Source organism: Pelobates fuscus, chromosome 6, assembly GCF_036172605.1.
Source record: "Pelobates fuscus isolate aPelFus1 chromosome 6, aPelFus1.pri, whole genome shotgun sequence".
NCBI lineage: Eukaryota > Metazoa > Chordata > Amphibia > Anura > Pelobatidae > Pelobates > Pelobates fuscus.
In genome coordinates, this window is record NC_086322.1 from 23,422,053 (window position 1) to 23,446,654 (window position 24,602).

At 39.7% G+C, this 24,602-nt stretch overlaps 1 protein-coding gene across 1 annotated transcript in view; it reads right to left on the minus strand.

Annotated features, from left to right (window-relative positions):
* Nucleotides 1-790: 790 nt before the first annotated feature.
* PAIP2B (poly(A) binding protein interacting protein 2B) overlaps nucleotides 791-24,602 on the minus strand; it is a 30,931-nt gene continuing 7,119 nt past the window's right edge. Inside the window, exons 2-4 of the mRNA XM_063457575.1 lie at nucleotides 10,182-10,333; nucleotides 4,772-4,948; nucleotides 791-2,142 (exon numbers count right to left, since the gene is read on the minus strand). Coding sequence (XP_063313645.1) covers nucleotides 2,086-2,142; nucleotides 4,772-4,948; nucleotides 10,182-10,325 — 378 coding nt within the window. The 5' untranslated portion in view covers nucleotides 10,326-10,333 and the 3' untranslated portion in view covers nucleotides 791-2,085. The remainder of the gene's footprint in view (nucleotides 2,143-4,771; nucleotides 4,949-10,181; nucleotides 10,334-24,602) is intronic.

Consider the following 24,602-nt stretch of genomic DNA (forward strand, 5'->3'; position numbering starts at 1 on the left):
AGCTAGTGCTGACAGTATCTCATTGATACCTGCAGCATGCTCCTGCTCTACACTATGTAGCCAGATCGTTGTGGACAACTCCAATAATTTGGGTTCAGTGGTTTCAGCTTCAGGTGGACACAATTCAGAACATGAAATCTCCATAGACAAATCTAGGCAATAGTCAGGCTCCGTTACTTTAAACATGGTACTGTCAGAATGCCAAATGTTTGTTGTGGCAATTCTGCTAAAGCCAACTGCTTACTGTTAAGAGTCTGAAATGTGTGGCCTACCACTTCATGGCTGGGTGGTTGCGACAAGAGTGAGGGCTCCAAGTGTTAAAGCACAGAAAGGAGGGGATTACATTACCACTTCATGCATGCCCTTTCCTGTTCTAGCATGACCGTTCCCTTGTGGACAAGGCATGGTCCACACATGATTTGGAGAACTTGAGTGACCTGTACAGAGTACTGGCCAAAACCCCATTGAACACCTTTGAGAAGAATTGCAACAAATAATTGTGAGCTGGACTCTTGTACAAGTGCAGGACCAAATTTGTTTGCTAAATGGGCACAAACCAAAGGCAACTGGCAAAAAAAAAGAAAAAATATATATATCCTTTTTTTTTTTTTACACACATTTGTTTAAATAAATTCCATCCAACTTTACCATTGCTTCTCAAATGGCTGTTTTTTGTGTGATCCCCTCTCCCCCCACACCCCTCAACACTAAGAATCATTGCTGACTGGCAGTGAGTACAATGACCTAACAGATATAACCAACCCTTTACACAGTGATTTACCAGACAGAGAATGATCAGGCTGCTTTATTAGGTTCTCTTACGGTGGCTGTTCATATAATTTCATAAAAACAAATACATTTCTTGAGGCAGTTTAAAAAAAACGCTTATTTTTTAAAGTCCCTTTTACAGGCGGTTTTGCTGCAATTATCAGAATGGCACTACCTCAATTGACATCATATGAGAGAGTCATGTACGGTTAGGACTGGTCAAACTCTAGGAGTAGAGGCATCAATGCACAGGAACACTGCTTTCACAGATTCAAAGACTAGACTGGTACATGCAGATCACTGCTCGAGTTTATGAAATAACCAGCACCCTCACTCAATTGAATAAACACTATCCTGGTTTAATAGTAAAAGCTCAGACAAGTATCTGCTGAAAAATGGCATAATCAAGACCTTTCTAGTGGGTGTTACAAAAACCAAACCCCTGTAACGTTCCCTAAAGCTTCATGTAACAGCCTGAATGTGTAGCTCTTGCGTTCTGTAGTGTCTAATGCTTACCGTAATACTATTGTAAAGCAAAATGGTTTACAAATTGCAGCATAATAGGTCAAAACAGGTTTTTTTTGTTTTGTTTATGGGATCAGCATTGCTCAAGCAAGCAATGCAATATATTTATTTTGTATCAGAGCAATTAAAAGAAAAGCTGGTGGAATTATGTTTCACAAAAAAAAAAAAAAAAAAAATCCAACATTGGAAATCGTTAAATGCACTACAGCTGCAATCAGAACAGACAAGTCATAAAACTTAAAAACAAAATATCCTCTCTGGAGACCGATATACCTACACCTCAATCTGTATATCTGGATGCCTTGTGGCATTAAAGTTCATAGATGATCAATGTAACCCAATTCAACATCTTTAAATCAAAAGTGACTACACCAGTCTCCAGTATTTCATGGTGGATGATGAATAGATGAGAATTAAAATGGGGAAATTGTTTTTTTGGGAAACAAAAAAACCCACCATGATTTTATTTAGGTAACTTCCATATTGTTCCTTTTTTTTTTTTTTTTAATACAACAGCACATGGTCTTTGTGATGAAAATTGCACCCCCGTAAAAATAAAATTAAAAAAAAAAAAATTGAAGTCCAACAAGCATACAAACAAAATATGCTGTAAAATGGGGAAACGCGTAGACGCCTGAAGAAAAAACATAATCCCACAATAAAGTTACTCGAGTCACAGTGCCGAGTTAAAGCATCATTATTGACCACCTCCCCGAACAATCCCACTTTGTTGTGCAGTTTTGTCCTGAAGATTTAAGGAAACAGTCTGTTTTAAAAAGTTGCCAGTAATGTTCAGTACTTCACCCCAGGAACAAATTCCTTGGCATCAGGGTTCAGATTGCTTTTGCTCTGTGAAGATATAAAGGAGGAGGCATTAGTCAATATAAACATGTAAAAAAATTTATATATATAAAAAAATTAGATCATGTTTGCAATTATTGTTACTATATTTTTCATTACAAGCTTTCGACACAATTTGTGGGGATTTACATGTGGCTTTCCATTTGTAAAAAAAAATTAAAATATCCCAATTACTAGGTAGATGGTACCAACTTGCCAATTTGGCAATATGACTCACTTTAGTTGGTTGAACTGAATGTGTAAAAATAGAAATATGTATCCACTCAATCCCTTTAATATTTTCTTCCCACTTATAAAGGGACATTGCCACCAAAACAACTTTGCTTAATGAAGCTATAGATTTTACTGAATAGATCATGCCTCTGAGGTTTCACTGCCATTTAGGGGTTAAATCACAGTTTGTTTATGCAGCCCTAGGCACTCCTCCCTGGCTGTGTGACAGCCTGCAGTAAAAAATAAAAAAATAAAAATTGTTGAACAGACAGTGCAAGTTATAGGTTTTGCTTTAGTTCAGGACTTTGACAATTGCCTTCGTCCTTAAGGCATAAAGTGCAATCTAGGCAACATTACTACAAACAGATAGAATGGGTTGATGCCATTAGGCTTCCCTAGGTTCTTATCCAACCATTTTAGTAATTTGACCAAGACTGAGATACAAAGACACCTGTGGGACTATCAGTATGTAGAAAAATGTATATTGCACCACAGCCAATTACATCCATATTTTAAAGCCACTTATTGGCCAAATATAGCTGAAGAGCAGAGTGCATATTTCTGACAACCAATTTTTGTTAAACTACTAACTAAAGTATACAGCTAGAATATCAATTTATTTCCAGTATACTTAAAAACAAGACATAAGTTTACAGTATTTCTCCATAGATAGATATCGGCAGATGGAAGCACACTCATCAAAATGGGGCATGCAGGTTGTCCTATAAAGCATGGTAACGTGAATGCATGTGTATTACCAAGCTTTTTGCTACAGTGTATAGGAAGCCACTCAATCATGTAAGTACACGAGTCCTTGTAGCATAGAATTCCACTTCAATATGGTTCTGGATTGGGAGAAACCACTTCTGTGTACCAAGCCAGATACATACACTATAAATTTTATTAAATCTTAAATGCAAACAAACTGATATAAATGCATATTTTTTATCATGGAAATACCCTAGCTGTCTTTTGGAACACACAATACAGAGAGGAGGTGCAAATGAGAAGGGAAGGGGGAAAAAAAATAAAATTAAAAAAAAACCCACACAAAGCACAATCCAGAGATTATTTACAGGTCAAAGAACTCGTTTTCTATATAAATTAAAGCCGATGTTTAACCCCTTAAGGACACATGACAGGTCATGATTCCCTTTTATTCCAGAAGTTTGGTCCTTAAGGGGTTAAAGGACATGCTAAGCACCACTGTACTAACTTTCTCCAGCAACTTTAACCCCTTAAGGACACATGACGTGTGTGACACGTCATGATTCCCTTTTATTCCAGAAGTTTGGTCCTTAAGGGGTTAAACATTCGGTATAAAAACATTTGTCAATGCAGGAAAGTGAAAATAGTGGTGGTTATAGAGGTGTGCTGCCATGCACCAATCACCTACAGGTTATGCGAGCTGTGCCAAGTAGAAAGGGGGAACTTACACATTTACACTGCTCCGAGACTTTGCTTTTACTGTGCTAGACACTGCTGGAACCCCACAAGCAGTGCAAGCACTTTCCTCTTTAAACAATGTGGGCAGCCGAGATGGTCGGGTCTTCTTCCTTCTAGAAAATCCAGACTGTTTGGAAAGCCTACCACTGCCAGGAGTAACCAGGGCCACATCCTCCATTTGGCACAGTCTGGAATGTGGAGACTGGTAACCCTGAGGTGAGTTGGGTATTCCTTCAGGGGACCTCTCATGGAAGGAATTTGGCCCTGGACTTCCATGACAAGCAGGGTCTTCCTCCAGCAAGGACAGACCGGTCTGTATACAGCCAGATTCCCTGGGTTTTATGCCAGTGGGCTGAAAGACAGAAGCGGGGCCCGTACTCTCTTGGCTACATGAGCCCTGTTCCTTTTTGGATTTCAAAGGTCTACGCACAACATTACAGGTAAGGTCAACGTGAACTTTGCATACAGCCAGTCGGCAGAAGAAACGGGAACTATGGCTTCCATGATTGCATGAGCCCCCTTCCTCTGCCAGGTCTGGCGCGGTAAACCCAGTAGTCTCCCTTTTGTGGTCGTCTGGATTATTCTCAGCATTTACAGTCTACATTATCAAGCAGAGATAAAACAATGTCAAACATTTCGCAATAAAAAGTTGTTTGACAAGAGGATATTTGTAGTATGGTCTACCCAGGATATCTGCAGACACCTGTAGAAAAGTGTCCCGACTCCTATCACATCTTTTGTAAAGTGTTATTTCAAAGCATTTTTTCCACTGCACTACCAGAGACCATCAGAAGAATATCATGGACTACAAATATTAAATGCAGAAATATATATGTAGAGATTCCTTATGTACTTTGCAAAAAACCAGGACAGCTCATAGAAAACTAATGCAAAACAAGAACCACAGACTAAAATTACATTCAATGTATGACATTGGAATATTAAAAAGCATTCATACCAATATGTCTTCGGAATTATGGTTTTCATTGACTGTGAGACCATTTAACTGCTGCTGTAACTGCCCCACACCCTGCGGCAAGTCACGGGATGGGATGAACCAGTCCTGGTCTTCTTCATCCAACATCTCCTGGAAGCAACGATCCAGAAACTCCTGCTCTTGAAGCTCCTCTTCCACCTGAATGGGCAAGAACATAAGTGAAGCACATTCAGGAAATCGAATTCTTTCTTCATTTTACAAGATTACCAACACTAACCAATCACCACTAATACATTTTAGTATGGGGATTCAAATGTGTGTAAAATTTTAGAGTGTTTTTAAACCCCTTCCTATTTGGAATCTGCTTACTAAATTGTATCCATACAGCAAAGAAGCAGCACCATAACTTATATATAACCATTTCTATATAAAAAAAATACACAAGTCAGGAAGTGGTCCTGCAACTGCTAGTAATCCATAAATCCTGTTGCCCCATATGGCATATACAAATATGGGACCACTGCAGTAAGATGGTCCTTTAAATTCACAGCAATACTGTAGTATGTTAACCACCAAACTGGAAGAAATTGCCCCAAAACATCATTTGAAATATTTTGGAGTGTAAAAAAAAAAAAAAAAAAAATAAAAATTTAAAGCCACCATTGTACTCCTGCACTGGCCATATGACAATCTTCACGAACCAATGAAGATGGGCACATTGAGACATGCCAACATTGTGTGAAATTGTATCGCAGACTGGTGAAAAACAGCTATTTGAAGAGTGTCAAAATACAACCAACAGTCTACAGCTTAAAGGAGCACTATAGGGTCAGAAACACAAACATGTACTCCTGACCCTATAGGGTTAAAACCACCACCATCTAGCCACCCTGGCCCCCCCATGCCTCCCTAAATATAGAAATCTTACTTGTTTTCAAGTCTGGAGCTGTAACTATGCATGCAGTTTGCCTCAGAAAAACAAGCAGTCTGCTGACATCAGAAGTGGTAGTCTGATCCAATCACAGTGCTTCCCCATGGGATTGGCTGATACTGACAAAGATGCAGAACCAGCATGATTCAAACACAGCCCTGGCCAATCAGCATCTCCCCATAGAGATGAATTGAATCAATGAATCTCTGAGGAAAGTTCAGAGTCTCCATTCAGAGGGAGGATATACTGAATGTTTGGATGAATTTTAGGCAGCCATGACCCAGGAAGCCATCTAAGAAGTGGCCAGTGAAGTTATCACTAGGCTGTAATGTGAACACTGCATTTTCTCTGAAAAGACAGCGTTTACAGCAAAAAGCCTGAAGGTAATGATTCTACTCACCAGAACAAATTCAATAAGCTGTAGTTGTTCTGGTGACTATAGTGACCCTTTAAAATAAAATTCTGAACTGTCATGAAAGTAGTAACAGTACAAAATCTAGATATTGCTTAAAAATGCTGCTTGAACAGTAACCAAAGGACCCCACAAAAATGGCAGTTTGTTGAAAAAGGAACGCCGTTCAGTTTGTGCAGTCTTCAAATAGTTTAGACTGAGTGCTCAGTATCCTGCTTAACTTCTTATACAGATTTGTAAAACTTTTGGCAGAATGGACTGTATCTGGCTATCAAAGCCACAGGTCAAAGTCCAAACAAAATTAAAGCAGACACAAACAACGTACTCCTGTGACGACAGGAAACTGGGGTACAGTGGACATTATAAAATCTGTCTATACAAAAAAAAATCTTTTTGGGGGGGGGGGGGGGTTCTCAGAAGAGAAGAGATTTAACCCCTTAGTAACCAGACTGCTTTTCAATTTTCTTACCGTTTGGGGCCAGGGCTGTTTTTACATTTCTGGTGTTTGTGTAAAGCTGTAGTTTTCCCTCTCTTACTCATTTACTGTACCCACACATTATATACACTTTTTCCCTCGCCATTATTTTCATCATATATAATTTACTATAAAAAAAAAAAAAAACCACACACTTTCGAACTTTGACCCCCAAAATCTTACACATCTACAACCGCCAAAAAACACCCATGCTAAATAGTTTCTAAATTTTGTCCTGAGTTTTTTTGGAAATTATAGGGCAATAAGTACAAGTATCACTTTGCCATTTCCCCCCAAAATTAACACAAGTTACATTGTAACACTGAAATCTGTCAGGTTGTTTTCTTTTAAAAATATATACATGTGAAGGGTTATTCAGGGATTCCTAAGGAATTAAACCTTTGGGTATTTTGACTCTTCATGCAGCCATTTTACCACCATTGTATGCCAAATGTAAAAAAAATTAAAACAATTGGTGACTTGACACACAAAGCCATTTAAGAATATGTGTACTGAGAACTTTAAGGCTTACTGCCAAAGAACACCCCAATATGTTTTCAGCAACATCTCCTGAGTAATGTGAAACCACCCACGTATATGTGTGTTAGGTTCTCTGGGTGCGCATTACAATTTTCCAACTTGGAATTTTCACATTTTGAAGCCGGCTAATGTAATTTACCCCCAACTAACCATATATTTTTGAAAAGTAGACAACCCAGGGTATTTAATATGGGGGATGAACAGTCTTAGTAGCCACATATTCACTGGCCAAAAAGTTAGCATTTATATTTGTGTGTTAAAAATGCAAAAAAAAAATTATGAACGCCAACATTGACCAGTGTTTGTGACTAAGTGGCTACTAAAAAAGACTGAACATACCCCATTTGCAATACCTTGGGCTGTCTTCTCTTGAAATATGCCATCATGGGGGTAATGCTCATTCCTGGGCTACCATAATCTCTCAAAAGGCAACATAACCAATCTACAAATTTAAATTAAATAAAAAAAACTAAAAAATAACACACACGGCCTTATATTTGACCCTGTAACTTTCAAAGACACTAGAAAACCTGTACATGGGGGTACTGTTCTACTCGGGAGACTTCGCTGAACACAAATATTAGTGTTTCAAAACAGTAAAACTTATTACAACAATGATATAATCAGTGAAAGTGCCATTTGTGTGAGAAAAATAAAAAGTCACTTTCACTGACAATATCATCGCTGTGATATGTTTTATGGTTTTGAAACACTGTTAAAAATATTATATAAATATGCACACACATTTGAAGTCTACGTGTATATTTATTAAATTATGTATATTTTGAGAATATATATCTATTTAGATATTTCATTTTAAAGGGACACTATAGTAACCTGAACAACTTTAGCTTAATGAAGCAGTTTTGGTGTATAGAACATGCCCCTGCAGCCTCACTGCTCAATCCTCTGCTATTTAGGAGTTAAATCCCTTTGTTTATGAACCCTAGTCACACCTCCCTGCATGTGACTTGCACAGCCTTCCATAAACACTTCCTGTACAGAGAGCCCTATTTAGGCTTTATTTATTGCAAGTTCTGTTTAATTAAGATTTTCTTATCCCCTGCTATGTTAATAGCTTTCTAGACCCTGCAAGAGCTTCCTGTATGTGATTAAAGTTCAATTTAGAGATTGAGATACAATTATTTAAGGTAAATCACATCTGTTTGAAAGTGAAACCAGTTGTTTTTTTTTCATGCAGGCTCTGTCAATCATAGCCAGGGGAGGTGTGGCTAGGGCTGCATAAACAGAAACAAAGTGATTTAACTCCTAAATGACAGTGAATTGAGCAGTGAAATTGCAGGGGAATGATCTATACACTAAAACTGCTTTATTTAGCTAAAGTAATGTAGGTGACTATAGTGTTCCTTTAAGTGTATTTTGATATCAAAATACAGTTCAAATATATGTAAATTTATTCTCTTTATTTTTTATAATATATACACAGTAAAATTACACGTGTATATGTATTTTTATATTATATGTATATATTAATAAATACAAAATAAAAAATAAACTTTTTTGAATTCATTAAACTTTTTTTATTTACCTTTTTCACCAGCAGGGGGCCTGCCAGCCAGTTCAGGCAATCCCCCTGCTGGCAACACTATGGACACCTATTGCAGCCATGTGACCGCTCTTTCAGAGTGATCATATGGCCCTTGCGTCCTTTTTTGCAGAGGGGGAGGGGACGGACTGTCTGGGCTGTTCAGGCAATCCCCCTGCTGGCAACACTATGGACACCTATTGCAGCCATGTGACCGCTCTTTCAGAGTGATCATATGGCCCTTGCGTCCTTTTTTGCAGAGGGGGAGGGGACGGACTGTCTGGGCTGTTCAGGCAATCCCCCTGCTGGCAACACTATGGACACCTATTGCAGCCATGTGACCGCTCTTTCAGAGTGATCATATGGCCCTTGCGTCCTTTTTTGCAGAGGGGGAGGGGACGGACGGACTGTCTGGGCTGTTCAGGCAATCCCCCTGCTGGCAACACTATGGACACCTATTGCAGCCATGTGACCGCTCTTTCAGAGTGATCATATGGCCCTTGCGTCCTTTTTTGCAGAGGGGGAGGGGACGGACGGACTGTCTGGGCTGTTCAGGCAATCCCCCTGCTGGCAACACTATGGACACCTATTGCAGCCATGTGACCGCTCTTACAGAGTGATCATATGGCCCTTGCGTCCTTTTTTGCAGAGGGGGGGAGGGGGGACGACGGACTGTCTGGGCTGTCACCAACACCAATCGCCGGCTGGGGAACGGAGGCGATTTGGTAAGTACATGGGAATGGGTGGAGGGAGGTAAGGGGTTAAGGGGCTCAAGGCACACAGCACACCGGCAGAGCATCAGAAGCCATGCGCCACGTGGAGCAACCCGGAAGTGATCACTCCAAGGGGTCCTTAAGGGGTTAATGAACTTAAAGCTTTTAGGTACTTTTCTTTTGATCTTACAGGAGGTTGTTGCACCTTTCTACAAGCCTTTGATGTTTTAAAGTTAACCTCACTTCACTGTGAACAAAGTTATTCTGACACAGAAGGTAGAAGGACTCAACATGTGACTTACAGGACTTAGAGTGTGAGGGAAAGGAAACTGGCCATATTTTCACCGTTCACGTTATCTCACTAGTCAGAAACAGTGAGCCAATGGCATTACTGAGCACAAGAACACTATACTGTTTGCATATCAAACTAATAGAATTCAATTAGGGCTAGGCAATTCTGAACCAAAATGCCAGGAATGTCATCTCTGCATGAATTTTTACAAAGTGTACAGATTTTACTGCTAGATGTAGTTTAGCATAGGGTGTTAATAAAAATAAAACAAGTAGGGATGAAACATGCTTTTGAAAAGCAGACTTGAAGAATTATACAAAGGATCACACAGGTGTAAGCCTGTAACGTGACACTGACTTATCCAATCATGCAAATGGGAGTTTACCAGGGTGTAACATTAGTCAAGAAGAGAAACCAGTCTGTCTTTGTGCCATACATTAAGCAGAATACATTATGTGCTTTGTGCTGCCCGACTCGTGTTCCTTTTGACTTGTTTAATTTTCCATAAGTTACATCACTCACCTGTCTATTGAAGTCTTCTTCATTTTCCATCCACATATATTCAGCAAAGGGGTTGTTTTCATTCTCGTCATGTCCATTTACAACTTGCTCTTCCTTGGATTTGTTGTTGGATGTGGAGTTCCCGATATTTGAACCGTTCATCATGGCAGAATCTGTAGAAGGAAAGAGAAGTAGAAAACCTTCAATGTACGCTGCCCAAAATGCAGCCCTTTTCTATAACCAGGAGCTTTCATTACAAGGGGTGTATAGTTCATACACCTTGAAAGTTCTCGTTTACTATCAGGTTTAGCTGACTGTAGACAAGCTCACAGTAAGCATGAAATGTTAAATATCGCATCGCAAATCATGGGCCTTCCATGAGAGATCTGCAAGTATCCCACAAACCCACATTAGTCTGCATCATCACAAGCATGTCAATAGCCAATAGAAGACCAAGTTTTCAGTAAAACCCTATAACTTAACCAGGCATCCAAACTATCCGTATCATGCCAAAATGCACTTCATTTACACACCCATGAGCAGCACAAGCATATTGTGAAGCCACCAGTAAAATCTGGGAGGGATTAGTTGCTGCTTCTTGTAGGATCCTCCCTCCCCCAGACCTACAAGTGTGTGTGAGTATTGTGGTATTTCTAGCTGGAGCTTTAATCTCATGTAGCCTGTATAACAAGAGACAGATGCTGAAATCAAGATTACACAGACTGTGCGAAGCAGCCATGCACAGCCCTTTGATAACCTGCCATTTAAATACATACACACTGCAGGCACAAATGTTGCAGCACTTCAGACTGACATTACTATGAATGTATTTTCACAGATCAGGGAATTCCCCACTATAAGCTAAAGGTGCTGTGACTGTACCTTAGAGAAAGTGGTGCAGTCTTTCTATACTGTCAGACATCCACTATTCATTATGCTATACATTTAAAGCTGCGTGATCATATGGGGGCTGGGGGGAGAGGCTTACTTGCCTAAAGCTCTCCCTCATGAACACCCCAATTATCATTCTAGGGCTCTGTTCAGTTTTCATTTACCAGGAGCTTGCTGTAGTTACAGGCAAGTACAAAATATTTTTTTTCTATAGAATATGCTAGCAACAACTGCGGGTAAAGACCTCAAAAGCAAAGAAATTTTACAATAAATAAAAAAACCACACAAAAAAAAAAAACACAATTAGTGGCTTTTAAAATACACTTGCAGAGTTTAGGTTTACAGATGATCGATAGAAATTGCAAAGGCTGCAGATGAGACTAACTTCTGTAAACAAAAAATGCTGAAGTGCCCCTTTAATGAAATATCTTTTGATTGTGCTGGATTTTCACTTAAATGCTGCTCTTTAATCCGTTAAACGCGTCAATACCTAAAATTCATGAATTAAAAAATGTAAAAAATAATAAAACATCTTGGAGCCAAGATGTAGATGCAGAGTTATAGGAAAGATTGTGAAATATGAAGCTTTACTTGCCAAGCTGTGCTTCAGTACAGTACGCATTAACATGGCATTAGAAATCTAAATACTATCACTTATCACACACTTGGCAAGATCTCTTCTGTTCTAGACTCAGACAGTTGCACTCCACAGACTAAGCCAGTTTTAACAGGTCCCTTTCCACCATGTCCCTAGTTTAGTTTGTCCATTACTTAGGCTTTGTTTATGCAGCTATAACACTGAAACCAAGTGGCACTCACCCAGTATATTCCTAAGGACATCTGCACAGTCATATCTTGATACAACATCCTGTGACTAATGTTGCATCATGTCATAAAGTACAAACACTGCACAGATACTGACTGCTCAGACTGAACACTGCTGTGCTCCCATTGTATAGAAGAACACCATAGGTCACAGGCTGACATTACCAATTCAGCTGGAATTAACATGCTATGAGAAACACTGCATCAGCATATAGCGCGTGTTGGAGCACACCAGATTTATTGAGAATAGAGGTAGAAAATTAAATTTATCACATTTACACACCTTGGATAGGTCAGTTATGCCAACATACCCATCACAGTGGAGTGCTTAAGCCCTTCAGGACCAGACTGTTTTGGTCATGTTGTACATTAGAGGGACTCTCCAGGCAGACGATTTTACTTACCTGGTTCCAGCGCCGGGAGCCTCTTGAAGCCGCGCCCCCTATTTCGTCAAAATGCCAAAATAGGCAGATGCTTCTATTTGGAAGAGTCATTGCTCCCTCGTGCGCGGATTCGCCACACATACTTCATAGGGCGGCATTCATGCCGCCCTATGAAGTCCTGAGCGCACTACCGCGCATGCGTAGCCGCGAGCTGAGCTGACAGCTCACGGTCTTTGCCCGCCCCCACTCCTCTGCTGACAGGCAGGAGAGAAAAGGCGCGCACACAGTGCCTTCTCTCTTCTGCACACGTCAGACGTATTTTAATACGTCTGACGTGTACAAGGCCCTTTTAGGGCCCTACATGATTGGAAATCCCTCTGGTGGCTGTCCACTGGAGGTATTTCTATCAATGTAAACACTATTTTCTATGAAAATACAGTGTATACATTAGATTACCTGAAGAGAGCTATAGATCTCACCTGAACAAATACAATAAGCTGTAGTTGTTCAGGTGACCATAGTGTCCCTTTAAGGACCAGGGCTCTTTTAACACTTGCGTTTAGCTGTCATTTTACTCTCATTTACTGTTCCCATACAAGTTATAAAAAAATTTCGGGACAAAAAGGGCTTTCTTTACATACTATTAGTTGTATCATCATGATTTACAAAAAAAAAAAAAAATTGCTGGTGAAAAACAAGAGGAAAAAAAAAAAATCACATTTTGTCCTGAGTTTAACCCCTTAAGGACACATGACGTGTGTGACACGGCATGATTCCCTTTTATTCCAGAAGTTTGGTCCTTAAGGGGTTAAAAAAACACCCACTACCCAGGTTTTTTTTTTTTTTAAATATATAAACAAGTTATAGGGCTCTAAGTACAAATAGGAACTTGCGGTTTCAAAAATATATATTTTTAAAATGTATCAATAGTCACATTGTAACACTAGTATCTGTCAAATCTCTGAACCACACCTCACATGTACATTTTTTATTTTTATTTTTTTAAGTAGACAACCCAGGGTATGCAATATGGGGTATGTCCAGTCCTTTTTTTGCATACAATCTTCAATAGAGGAGAAAGTGCCGGAAACTAGATGTCCTTCACTTCCAACTCTCTCATACAAATAAACAAATAGACAAACAGTTAAGTTGACATTTCTTACTTTATCATTCATATTGTAAATGATACCGCTCCTAGTTCATATTAGATTCCCACTTTTCTAAAAATTCCTATTTAATGTTAAGTAGTCTTTCCTCTGTTGGATTTGAGGACCTTTATCCATTTATCCCAAATCTCATATTGACGAATATTAATCCTTAAATTGGAGGCTATACCTCTTTCCATTTTACATTGGGTTATAATGATTGCCTGAATATACAACCATGAATCGGTTGATGTCTTTTTCCAGTTTTTTGCTATGGACATCTTAAAAGCCATCAGAGCATGTATCAGCAAACATTTCTTATCTTTAGTTAATTGTGGGAGGTTTAAGAGCAAAATATCTGGAGTCCAGATATGCGTGATATCCAAAAGGTTATTTATACGACCCAAAAATTGATCCCACACTTCCCTAATTGGAGCGCACTCCTACCACATGTGTAGTTCATTTGCCCCCTCATTACCACATCTCCAGCATCTAGAGATCTTCCTTCGAAAATTTCTGGATCTTGTTTGGTGTCATATACCATCTATTTAGAAGCTTATAATGAGCTTCCCTGATATTTAAGCAGTGTACCGTAGAGTACACTGTTTGAAGAGCCCTATTCCATTCCTTTATATCGATTTCTATTGATAAATCTTTCCCATTTGATTTTAGCTAGGGGCTGAACAGGTCAGGTCCTTTTATACCTTTCATAATCTCAGCACATCTGGTTAATATTTTTGTGTCTTTCTCTGAGTCTATAAGTTCATTTAATTTAGTTATGGAGGATGACTTCGATATAGTACCTAGGGAACTTTTCAGAAAACTTTTAATTCTAATTAAGTAAAGTCTGTGAATATGATACACCAAAGATTCTCTGCATCTCAGCAAAGGAGATAATCCTACTATCCTCTAATATATCCGCTACTTTTTTGATCCCATTACCAATCCATTCAGACGTATCTAGATTTTCCATCCAGAACTCCAGGTTTTTGAAGGGCAAAGCAGGTAATCTTTTATTTCTTAGTTCCAATTGATTTTTAAAGTAAGTCCAGAGCTTAACAAGGGGTTTTGTTATCAGATTATCGGAAGAACACCCTATATTTCTATTTCCACTATTTCTTATAGGCCACATTAGGCCGACATTATTATATGGGACAGTAATATCTTCCCCTTCTATTTCAAAACAGTTTTGTGAGATTCTATCCTGTTTAATTAAGGGAAGGGTATGCATTAGCTGAGCCGCTTGATATAAGAAGATATTTGGAAAACCAATACCTCCTTGTTTATCTTTCAAATATAGGAGATCCTGTCCTATTCTGGGTTTCTTCTCAAGCCATATATAACCTCTAAAAATCTTATTTATGAGTTTGAGCCGTTGGGGATGCATCTGTATCGGAATCATCCTCAATAAATAAACCTAGGAAAAATATATGCCCTGATAAAATTAACCCTACCCCACCAAGATAACTGCATAGAATTCCACTGTTTTAGAGGTTGAGTACATTCTCCAATCAGAGGGATTACATTAGGCATCATTATATTACCTGGATTTTTCACTATATTGATCCCAAGGTAGACAAATCCTTTTTCCCCCCATTTAAAGGCATAATGTTCATTTAGATATTGATAATCTTCCTCTTGCATATAGAAGGGTAATACCGTCGTTTTTTGAACATTAAGTTTATAGTTTGACAGACGGCTATATCTTTCAATTACTTTCATAGCAACTGGGACTGACTTAATTGGGTTGGTTAATGTTAACAGTGTATCATCCGCATATTGACTTCTTAAAATCTCTCATTTTAAACCCTGTTATTTCAGGATTTTTTTCGTATTTCATATGCCAGGGGTTCAGCTGTTAGAATATAAAGTAGTGGGGATAAGGGGCATCCCTGACGGGTACCATTCGATACCATAAACCAATGTCCAGTCTTTTTTTAGTAGCCACATATTCACAAACACTGGCCAAAGTTAGAATTTATATTTGTGTGTGAAAAATGCAAAAAAAATAATTTGAACACATTTTTTCCAGTGTTTGTGACTAAGTGGCTACTAAAAAAGACTGGACATACCCCATTTGCAATACCTTGGGTTGTCTTTTGCAAATGGTATGCCATCATGGGGGTAATTTTCATTCCTGGGTTACCATACGATCTCAAAAGGCAACTTAACCAACCTGGCAATTTTCAATGTAAAAACAATTGACCTAATATTTTACCCTGTAACTTTCAAAAACACTAAAATCTGTACATGGGGGGAGGGGAGGAGGACTGTTATACTCGGGAGACTTCGCTGAACACAAGTAGTGTTTCAAAACAGTAAAAATAACGCATCACAACAATCAGTGAAAGTGCTGTTTGTGTGTGAAAAATGCAAAAAAGGCACTTTCACTGGCAATCATTGCTGTGATATGTTTCTGTTTTGAAACACTAATATTTGTGTTCAGCGAAGTCTCCTGTACAGGTTTCAGGGTGTCAAAGAAAGTTAGAGTTAAATATAGTGCTAGCAAATTACATTCTCTGGACTTTCTGCCTGGGTTGTCAGGCAGGTCCCTCAAATTGCAGTCAATAAAATTACTTAATTATGTAAAAATACTACATAAATACGCATGTAGAATTTAAATATATAAACATATATATTTGAAGTCCATGTGTATATTTATGAACTTATTTATGTAATTTTGTATATGGATATATATTTTGTATTTTGATATATACATAGATCTATATAATCTCATGCCAAGTGTATTTTGATAATTATCAAAATACAGTTGGAACAGAATTTTATATAATGTAAAAAAATAAAAAAAACTTTATTTACGTTTAATTTGTTTGTGTTTTATAATATACACACTATATGCGTGTGTAATTTAATAAGTATTTTTATACACAAATTACACTTTTTTTACACATGCAGGAAGACTGCCTTTCAGCACAGGCAGTCTCCCTGTAGACATACTTTGACAACTATTGTTGCCATATGACCGCTCTGTTGAGCGATCACATGGCCGTGGGGTCCTAATTCACAGAAAGGAGACTGCCTGGGCTGTCAGGCAGTCTCCCCACACCGGGAGCAACAACAGCGATCCGGTAAGTACATAACACAGTTATGACAGTTCAGGACCGTCATCGGTCCTCAAGGGGATTTTTCCAACGACGGCTCTGAACAGTCACTGGTCGTTAAGGGGTTAAAGGAACACTTCACAGCCCAAATACAAGAGAAATATCACGATTAGGTAAATAGATATACCCATATGAAGACTTGAACGCATTTAATAATGCGTTTCCACCTGTCCCTTCCCTCATTGAGGTACATTTAAAAACATCTGATGAAAAAAAATAAAAAATTTTTTACAGTTCTGCCTTTGCAATCCCTACCTTCTAACCCTGCCAAAACTTAATCTGTCCAATCAGACTTCCCAATGAGAAGTCTTTGCAAGGCAGGTGCTCTGAGCATTGTTGCCTCTTAGTTTAGCTCCACTGTACTAAACCAGGAAGTAACAGGACCGGGTTGATTAACAGCCAGGGAAGTGTGACCAGGTCAATTTTTAATGAAAGTATTGATTTCCATTGAAACATGCACTTTATGCAAGACAAAATAAAGAGAACACTTCAAAACCCCACAATAACTTTTGCGTAACTAGTATTTAGGTAAAGGTTTTGCATGTGTCCCCCAACATGTGCCCAGGAAAATGGCCCCTTCTCACCAATAGCTACTCAGGTAAACCAGTAAATTGGCCCCTGCTCAGCATTAAACACCAAAGCATCCTTGGAGAGTGGCCCCTTGCTTGCCAATAACGTAGGCACTCAAGGAAAGTGTTCACTGCCTGCAAATATGCGACCAGGAACCCCAGAGTGGTCCCTGCTGGTCAACAAACACCCACATTCCCAGGCTGCCTGCACACTAGCTAAAAAAAAAAAAATGTTTTATTCCAGGCAAAAAAAGTGTTCTGGGAAAGGGTAGATCATGTCAAAGTACAATAGATCTATTTTATTACAGGCTACATTTGAGAAGTGAAAGTTCTATAAATGGATTTGATGTAGAAAAATCTGACTCGAGGCATGTCTCCCTGAAGAAACATTTAAAAAAAAAAAAAGCATAAAAGGATCCACAACTGGAAGCATATACACTGTACATTTGTACTGCCAGAAGTTCTGCTGACATTTTTAGGTCTGAGAATCATACCAGAGTAAATTTTACAAGAATCGTACTTTGACTAAACTATGGAGACAATCGAAAAAGCCAAAAAAAAAAAAAAAAGTAAAATAAAATGTCACCCCACCTTAAACCGTACAATATTTTGTAAGCAAGTTTATTTTCCAAAATGTTAAAGTGGCTGCATTCTTTGAACTGTCATTTTACAGAGAACACTCCCCCCTCATAATATTGTAAAGCGCTACAGAATCTGTTGGCGCTATATAAATGGCAATAATAATAATAAACACTGCAGACTTCACAATGGACATTTTAAAGAGAACAATGTTCCAAAACAAGCACTTACACAGATCAGGATATAAAACACTTGCAACTGCTGCTGACAGAGAAACATGCCCACTTAATGTCCACATATACCTGGCAAAGGTACATACGGGGGTACTGCTGTACTCAGACGACATAGCTGAGACCATATGATTATACAGTTGTAGCACACAAGGTTTGCAAAACCTTTTTAAATTACCACTACGCTAGCAGAAAAAAAAAAAAATGATCCCACGCCAAGGTTTAAAATATGCCTTTTGAAATACCCTGGGATGTCTTCGTTAAGAAGTGGTATGCCTTTATGGTGTAGTTGGAATATGTAGTCTGCTAAAATACTCTAAAATGGGACACTGACGCATCAAAACCCTCCATGAAAATTCACACTTAAAAACCCGAACTGGTCACGTCTTTTACAGCACTTTAACTTCACAAAACAGTTTCTAGGGCAAGCACAGGCAACGTTCGGCTCTGCAGATGTTTTGGACTACACCTAACATGATGCTTTGCCATGTAAGAGCATTATGGGGGATGTAGTCCACAACATCTGCAGTGCCAAAGGTTGCCTGGCCCTTGTCTAGGTCATACATTTTAGCATATTGTTCAGAAGATGTAACTGAGCATATTTTTTTTTTTTTTTTTTTTTAATGACAGTGGTAAATATCAAGTAAGAAAAACTCAGCAAAAATGTAACATGTAGAAATGCCATTTCCCCCCCCCCCCCCTCACCACAAACGGGTGAAAAAAATGCACAATATACACCATATAAGATACCCTGGGGTGTCTGCTTTATCAAAACACCACTGTCCCAGTGTGTGAAGTAAAGATTACCACCACCTCGTGTTCGACCATATGAACTACGGCCACCTAGCAGACCACTTAGAATGTTGAGTATTGCAGTTTTCGAGAGTGTCAAAGGAGGTCAGCCAGGTCAATGAGCAGCACACAACTGTTCTGAGTGGTCCATCCATTCAGTAGATAAGTCTGTATACTAACCAAGTTGTTCAGTCTGTATGGGGATGGTTCGTATACCGAACCAAAAAGAAAATAATCCATGGACAGGGGATGTGTCACAACCGTCTAGTACAGGGATAAGCAACCTTCGGCACTCCAGATGTTGTGGACTACATTCCCCATAATGTTATTTCACCCATAATGCTGGTAAAGCATCATGGGAGGTGTAGTCCAAAACATCTGGAGTGCCGAAGGTTGCTGATGCCTGGTCTAGATCACCCCAAATGAAAACATTCATTTAATTATGCATTTTCTCACTGAGGGCAAATTTAAGAACAGCTTGAAAAACCTGCAGGTCTCTTGTCTGCAGCCTTTGCGACTGGCCAATCACAGAACTCCCAATGCAGCTCAATTACACGTCTTTGCAAGGCAGGTGCTCTCGGAAGTCCCTACCTCTTGAGTTTGGCTCCAGTGAGCTAACCAGTCATGTTACTGGTTTGGTTATCTGCTTGAAATCCAAGTGGGGGTATATCAAGGTTAATTTACCAAAGTGTTCTCTTTTGAAATCTGCACCTTTTGCCAAAAATAAATTTAAAAAACCCACAACTTCACACAGATTTTCAGCAACCTAAAATGCTTAAAGGATATGGAGCGTGCCTTTGATGTAATTTTTTCTCATATTGAAATTTGAGGAAATTGCTTGCCTTCTATTCCCACTACTCTTTGACAGCTATCTTAATGCAGTTTGGGTCAGTTATCTGTCTCAATGCTACCCTGTTCACCACAGCTTTTCAACCCCTTAAAGACTGAGCAAAATGTACACGTTTTGATCAAAAAACGTAAAGAAAAATTGGAATTTGACTGTCTGTTCAACCATAATTCACCTCTTTTATATTAAGTGCACCCACAATTGGATATTTTATTCAGGAGAAATAGGGCTTTCATTTAACATCAAATATTTAGCTATGAAACATAATTGAATATGAATAAAATAAAAAGGGAGAAAATAAGAAATTGTTATTTTTAGTTCTACATGACATTTTAACTGAACGTCATAATACTGTTTGCTTTTACTGCAATAAAATACACATTTTTACTCAGCGATGTCTCACGTGTAAAACAGTACCCCCTATGGTGTTTTGGGAAGTTACAGGGTCAAATATAGCAGGTTACTTTTTCACACTGAAATTCACCAGATTGGTTTACGTCGCCTTTGAGACCATATGGTAGCCCAGGAATGAAAATTACCCCCATGATGGCATACCATTTGCAATAGTAGACAGCCCAAGGTATTGCAAATTGGGTATATCCAGTCTTTTAGTAGCCACTGGCCAATTTTGGCCAGTGTTTGTGACTAAGTGGCTACTAAAAAAACAGTAATTTTACTTACCGTAAATTCCTTTTTTCTTTGTATAGTGGCAGCACTCATAAGAGGGATATTCCTTCCAGTCTTGGACAAGAAGCTCCCCTTCTTTTGAGTTTCATAGCTGTGCTCCGCCTGCTGCGTCCATAAAACCTGTAAGCCCTGAACACACACACACACACACACACACACACACACACACACACACACGTAATAAAAAAAAAAAAAGAACCAAACGGAGACCAAATAATGCAAAGTCATTTAATCCACATCAAAGCGGAGGGAAAGCCAGTACTGCCACTATACAAAGAAAAAAGGAAATCACGGTAAGTAAAATTACTCTTTCCCTTCGTATAGTGGCAGTACTCACAAGGGATATACCAAGATCCCTGCAACAAAATAAAGGGTGGGGACTCAGCAGGTCACAGCTTGCAGCACCTTACGCCCAAAAGCAGCCTCAGATGATGAGAATATGTCCAGCCTATAATGTTTGATAAAGGTATGTAATGAAGACCAAGTAGCCGCTTTGCAGATGTCTTCAGGTGATGCTGCTGCTCTTTCAGCCCAGGAGGTCACAATAGCCCTAATGGAATGAGCCTTTAATGGGAATCTAAGAGGAATCCCTTTGGAGTGATAGGCCAACCATCTAGCTAACAAGGGTCCGGAGACCGCACTTACATTTGCCTTGAAATTAGACAAAGATGATCTGAGGATCTAAACTCCTGAGTCTTCCGAAGGTAGATTTTCAGGGATCTCCTAACATCCAGGAGATGCTACTTTCTTTCCAGATCTGATGTAGGCTGACAAAAGGCCAGCAGAATAATAGGCTGGTTAATCGCAGCACTTGATATAACCTTAAGCAGAAAAAAAAAAAAAAAAAAAAGCCTGGGATGCAGGACCACTTTTTCTTGATGAAATATGGTGAACTCTGAAGATAGAGCTCGGATCTCACCTATTCTCCTAGCGGAGGTGAGTCACCAGTAAGGCCATCTTGAAGGTAAGCAGTTTGATGGGGAATTGAAGTAACTGTTCAAACGGTGGTTCACAAAGGGCTTGAAGAACCAGAGACAAATCCCAGGTAGGAAAGGGAACCAGATTGGGAGGCCTCTTCAACCGTATGGACTTAATAAACCTTCGTACAAGCATGTTTGAGGAAATGTCACGAACCAAGAAGTGACAGCTGAAATCTGGCCTTTGAGCGTAAATACCCCTAGGCCGGCTTCAAACCCATCTTGCAAAAAAGAAAGAATTTCCGGGACTGAGGCTTTGGCAGGATCCGAACCCCGAAGTGAACACCAGGTTCTGAACTTCATCCAAACCCTGAAATAGATTTTCGAAGTGGACAGCTAAACGTCACAAATTGTCAGAAAGACCATGACCTTGAAGGATCATCCTTGCAGCAACCATGCCGTCAGGTGAAACATCTCCAGGGTTTCTACGGGAAGATTCACATTCTCTAAAATGTGAGAAGAGACTGGGAGATGCCAACGTGAGATGATTATGTTTTCCACTTCTGAAAACCAACTTCTGTTCGGCCAGAACTGCCAAAATTCTTGCCTTCTCCCATCTTATTTTCTGAACAATCCGTGGTATAAGAGCGATAGGAGGGAAAACATAAGCCATGTCGAAGTTCCAAGGGATCGATAAACCGTCTAGGACATCTGGGTAATCTCCTGTACGAAGAGAAGCAAATCTTTGTACTTTTCTGTTTCTCCTTGTGGTAAACAAGTCTATCTCTGGCCTGCCGAAGCGAGAAACCAGCTCCAAGAAAACTTTGATAGCGCCCAGTCTGCCTGAGACCAATGGCTTCTGCAATAATGTTTAGAGACCCTCTGATATGGGTAGCTAATATTGCTAGAAGATTCGCTTGGGCCCAGGACATTATGCGGTAGCAGAGATCTTGTAGAGCTTTTACCTTTGTGCCTCCTTGGTGATTCAAATAAGCCACCGTAGTGGCGTTGTCCGACTGAATCCTTACTGTCTGAATGGTGATGACTGAACTGAAGGAAACCAGAGCCTTCCAAACCGCTTTTAATTCCCTGAAATTTGAGGAAGTGCATGCCTCTTCTCGGTTCCAAAGACCTTGATGGAACTGAGAACCTAGACGGGCGCCCCAACCCATCTGGGAGGCAACTGTGGTTATCGTAATCCACTGTTTCTGTGCAAACGATAGGCCCTTTGAGATGTTGCTTCTGTCTTTCCACCAGTTCAGTCGTCTTTTCACCCCTTCGGATAGGTGGAAGGCAGAGTCTAGATCTTCCTGTTTTCGTGTCCATTGGGAAAGAATGTCCCATTGTAATGGTTTTGATTCCGCCTTTGCCCAGGCTACTGCTGGGATTGTAGAAGTGAGGAGGCCTAGAAACCTCATAGCATCCCTGATTGAGCTTAGTTTTTTTTTTTCAGCTTTGATACGGCTTTTTAAATCCTCAATTGTTTCTTTTTTGGTAGAAAAAGAGAGAGGGACTGTGATTCTACCCGAAGCCCCAAGAATTCTAGACTCAGTGACGGAGTCAACTTAGATTTTTCCAGGTTCAGGATCCAACCGTGGTCTTTTAAAACCTTCATCGCAATCTTGAGATGAAGTTTTAGCAGTTGTCTTGATTGTGCTTTCAGGAACCCATCGTCCAGGTATGGCACAGTCAAGATACCTTTCAGACGTAAAACTGTTGCTATGGGTACCAGGATCTTTGTAAAACCTCGAGGAGCTGAGGAGAGGTCAAAAGGAAGCACCTTGAACTGCAAATGGAGAATCCTTCGCTTTCTTGTTAGAATTGCAAATCTGAGAAACTTCCGGGAAGATTCTGAAACCGGTACATGGAGATAAGCATCTTTTAAATATAACTTTGCCATGTAATCTCCCTTTTGTAAAATGTGCGTTACAGACAGAATACTTTCCATATGGAACTTCTGGTATGGTATGCAGGTGTTGACTTGTTTCAGGTCTAGGATCGGCCGAAAGGATCCATCTGGTTTTTGAACAAGGAAAAGGCGTGAGTAAACTCCCTGAAATTCCCAACGTTCGGGTACCTTCGCTACCACATCTTTTCTTAAAAGAAGGAGCGCTTCTGTTAGGAGAGCCTCTGTTTTTACACTTGAAGGATAGCTTGACAGTAGGAAGGATGGACGTGGTCTTGACGAAAACTTTATCCTGTAACCTTCTGAAACGGTTCTTATAATCCACCCATTTGAAGTACTCTTTCCATTCGTGGACAAAGAACCGAAGGCGTCCTCCCACTCTTTCGGCGTCAAAACTTCCTCTTTTTGTCTTGCCTGTTGGATTCATGTCTAGACCACTGGCTGTTCCCACCATGTTTTTGAAACCTGCGAAACCGCCCTTGGTAATGAAAGGACCGCTGACCCTTGTACTGAAATCTTTTATATCCCTGGGTTCTTGATTCCAGAGGTAGGGCTTTCTTTGTATCCAACATCTGTTTAATAATGTCTTCCAAAAGGAGTACCAAAAAGTGTGTCCCCCTCAAAGGGTAATTCACATAAGGCTGCCTTAGACGCTGAATCAGCTGTCCATGTTCGTAGCCAAAGCGCTCTTCTGGCTACTGACGACAACCCCATAATTCTTGCTGATAAACGAAGAAACTCCTCAGGAGGCATCCGAAAGTTTAAGTAGGAACATGAGATGGGAAGGATCTGTATCGGATTTTCCCATAAGGGAATCTTCCAGGGCTTGTAGCCAAACGCTCTGAGCTCTCAGCACCGCTGAACTTGCAATTTCAGCTCTGCACTGATATCCTGCAGCCTGGAATATTCTTCTACATGAAGTTTCAGCTCGTTTGTCCATTGGGTCTTTAAGACCTGAGACTTCTCCAATGGGCATAGTGGTTTTCTTTGACAGCTGGACAATCTGAATATCCACTTTAGGAAGATCTTCCAATTTTTCTTCAGACTGTAGCTTGAACAGCAGTTTAAAATGCTTTGAAATAAACGCACGTCTTTCAGGATTCTTCCATTCGCTATGAAGGAGATCCAAAATTTTAGGAGACATTGGGAAACCTTTAACCTTACCCTTGGTAGGTTCGGTTTCTTGTACAGTCATCGTCCCTTCTTTAAAAAAATGTCGTCAGCTCTTCTGGTGGAAAGCCCTCCTCCACACTTGAAGCCAGGCTGGAGATATCCGAAGGAGAAGAAAAAGAGCATTCTCCTTAAGAGACGTCAGACACAGAAGGAGATCTATTCCTCCTACGTTTTTTAGCCAGTTTCTCTTGAATAGCCGGCTCTTTCTTCACAGTATCTTTAAAAGACTCAAATGTCTGGGACAAATTTTCCTGAAACCAGTCCAGGAAGCATGCCATATCCGTCTGTTTTGCTTTCTCTAGTAATTCTGAAGAGCACTGATTACATGTCTTTTTGCGACATCTGTCAGGTAGAGGTACAGCACATTCCAGACAAC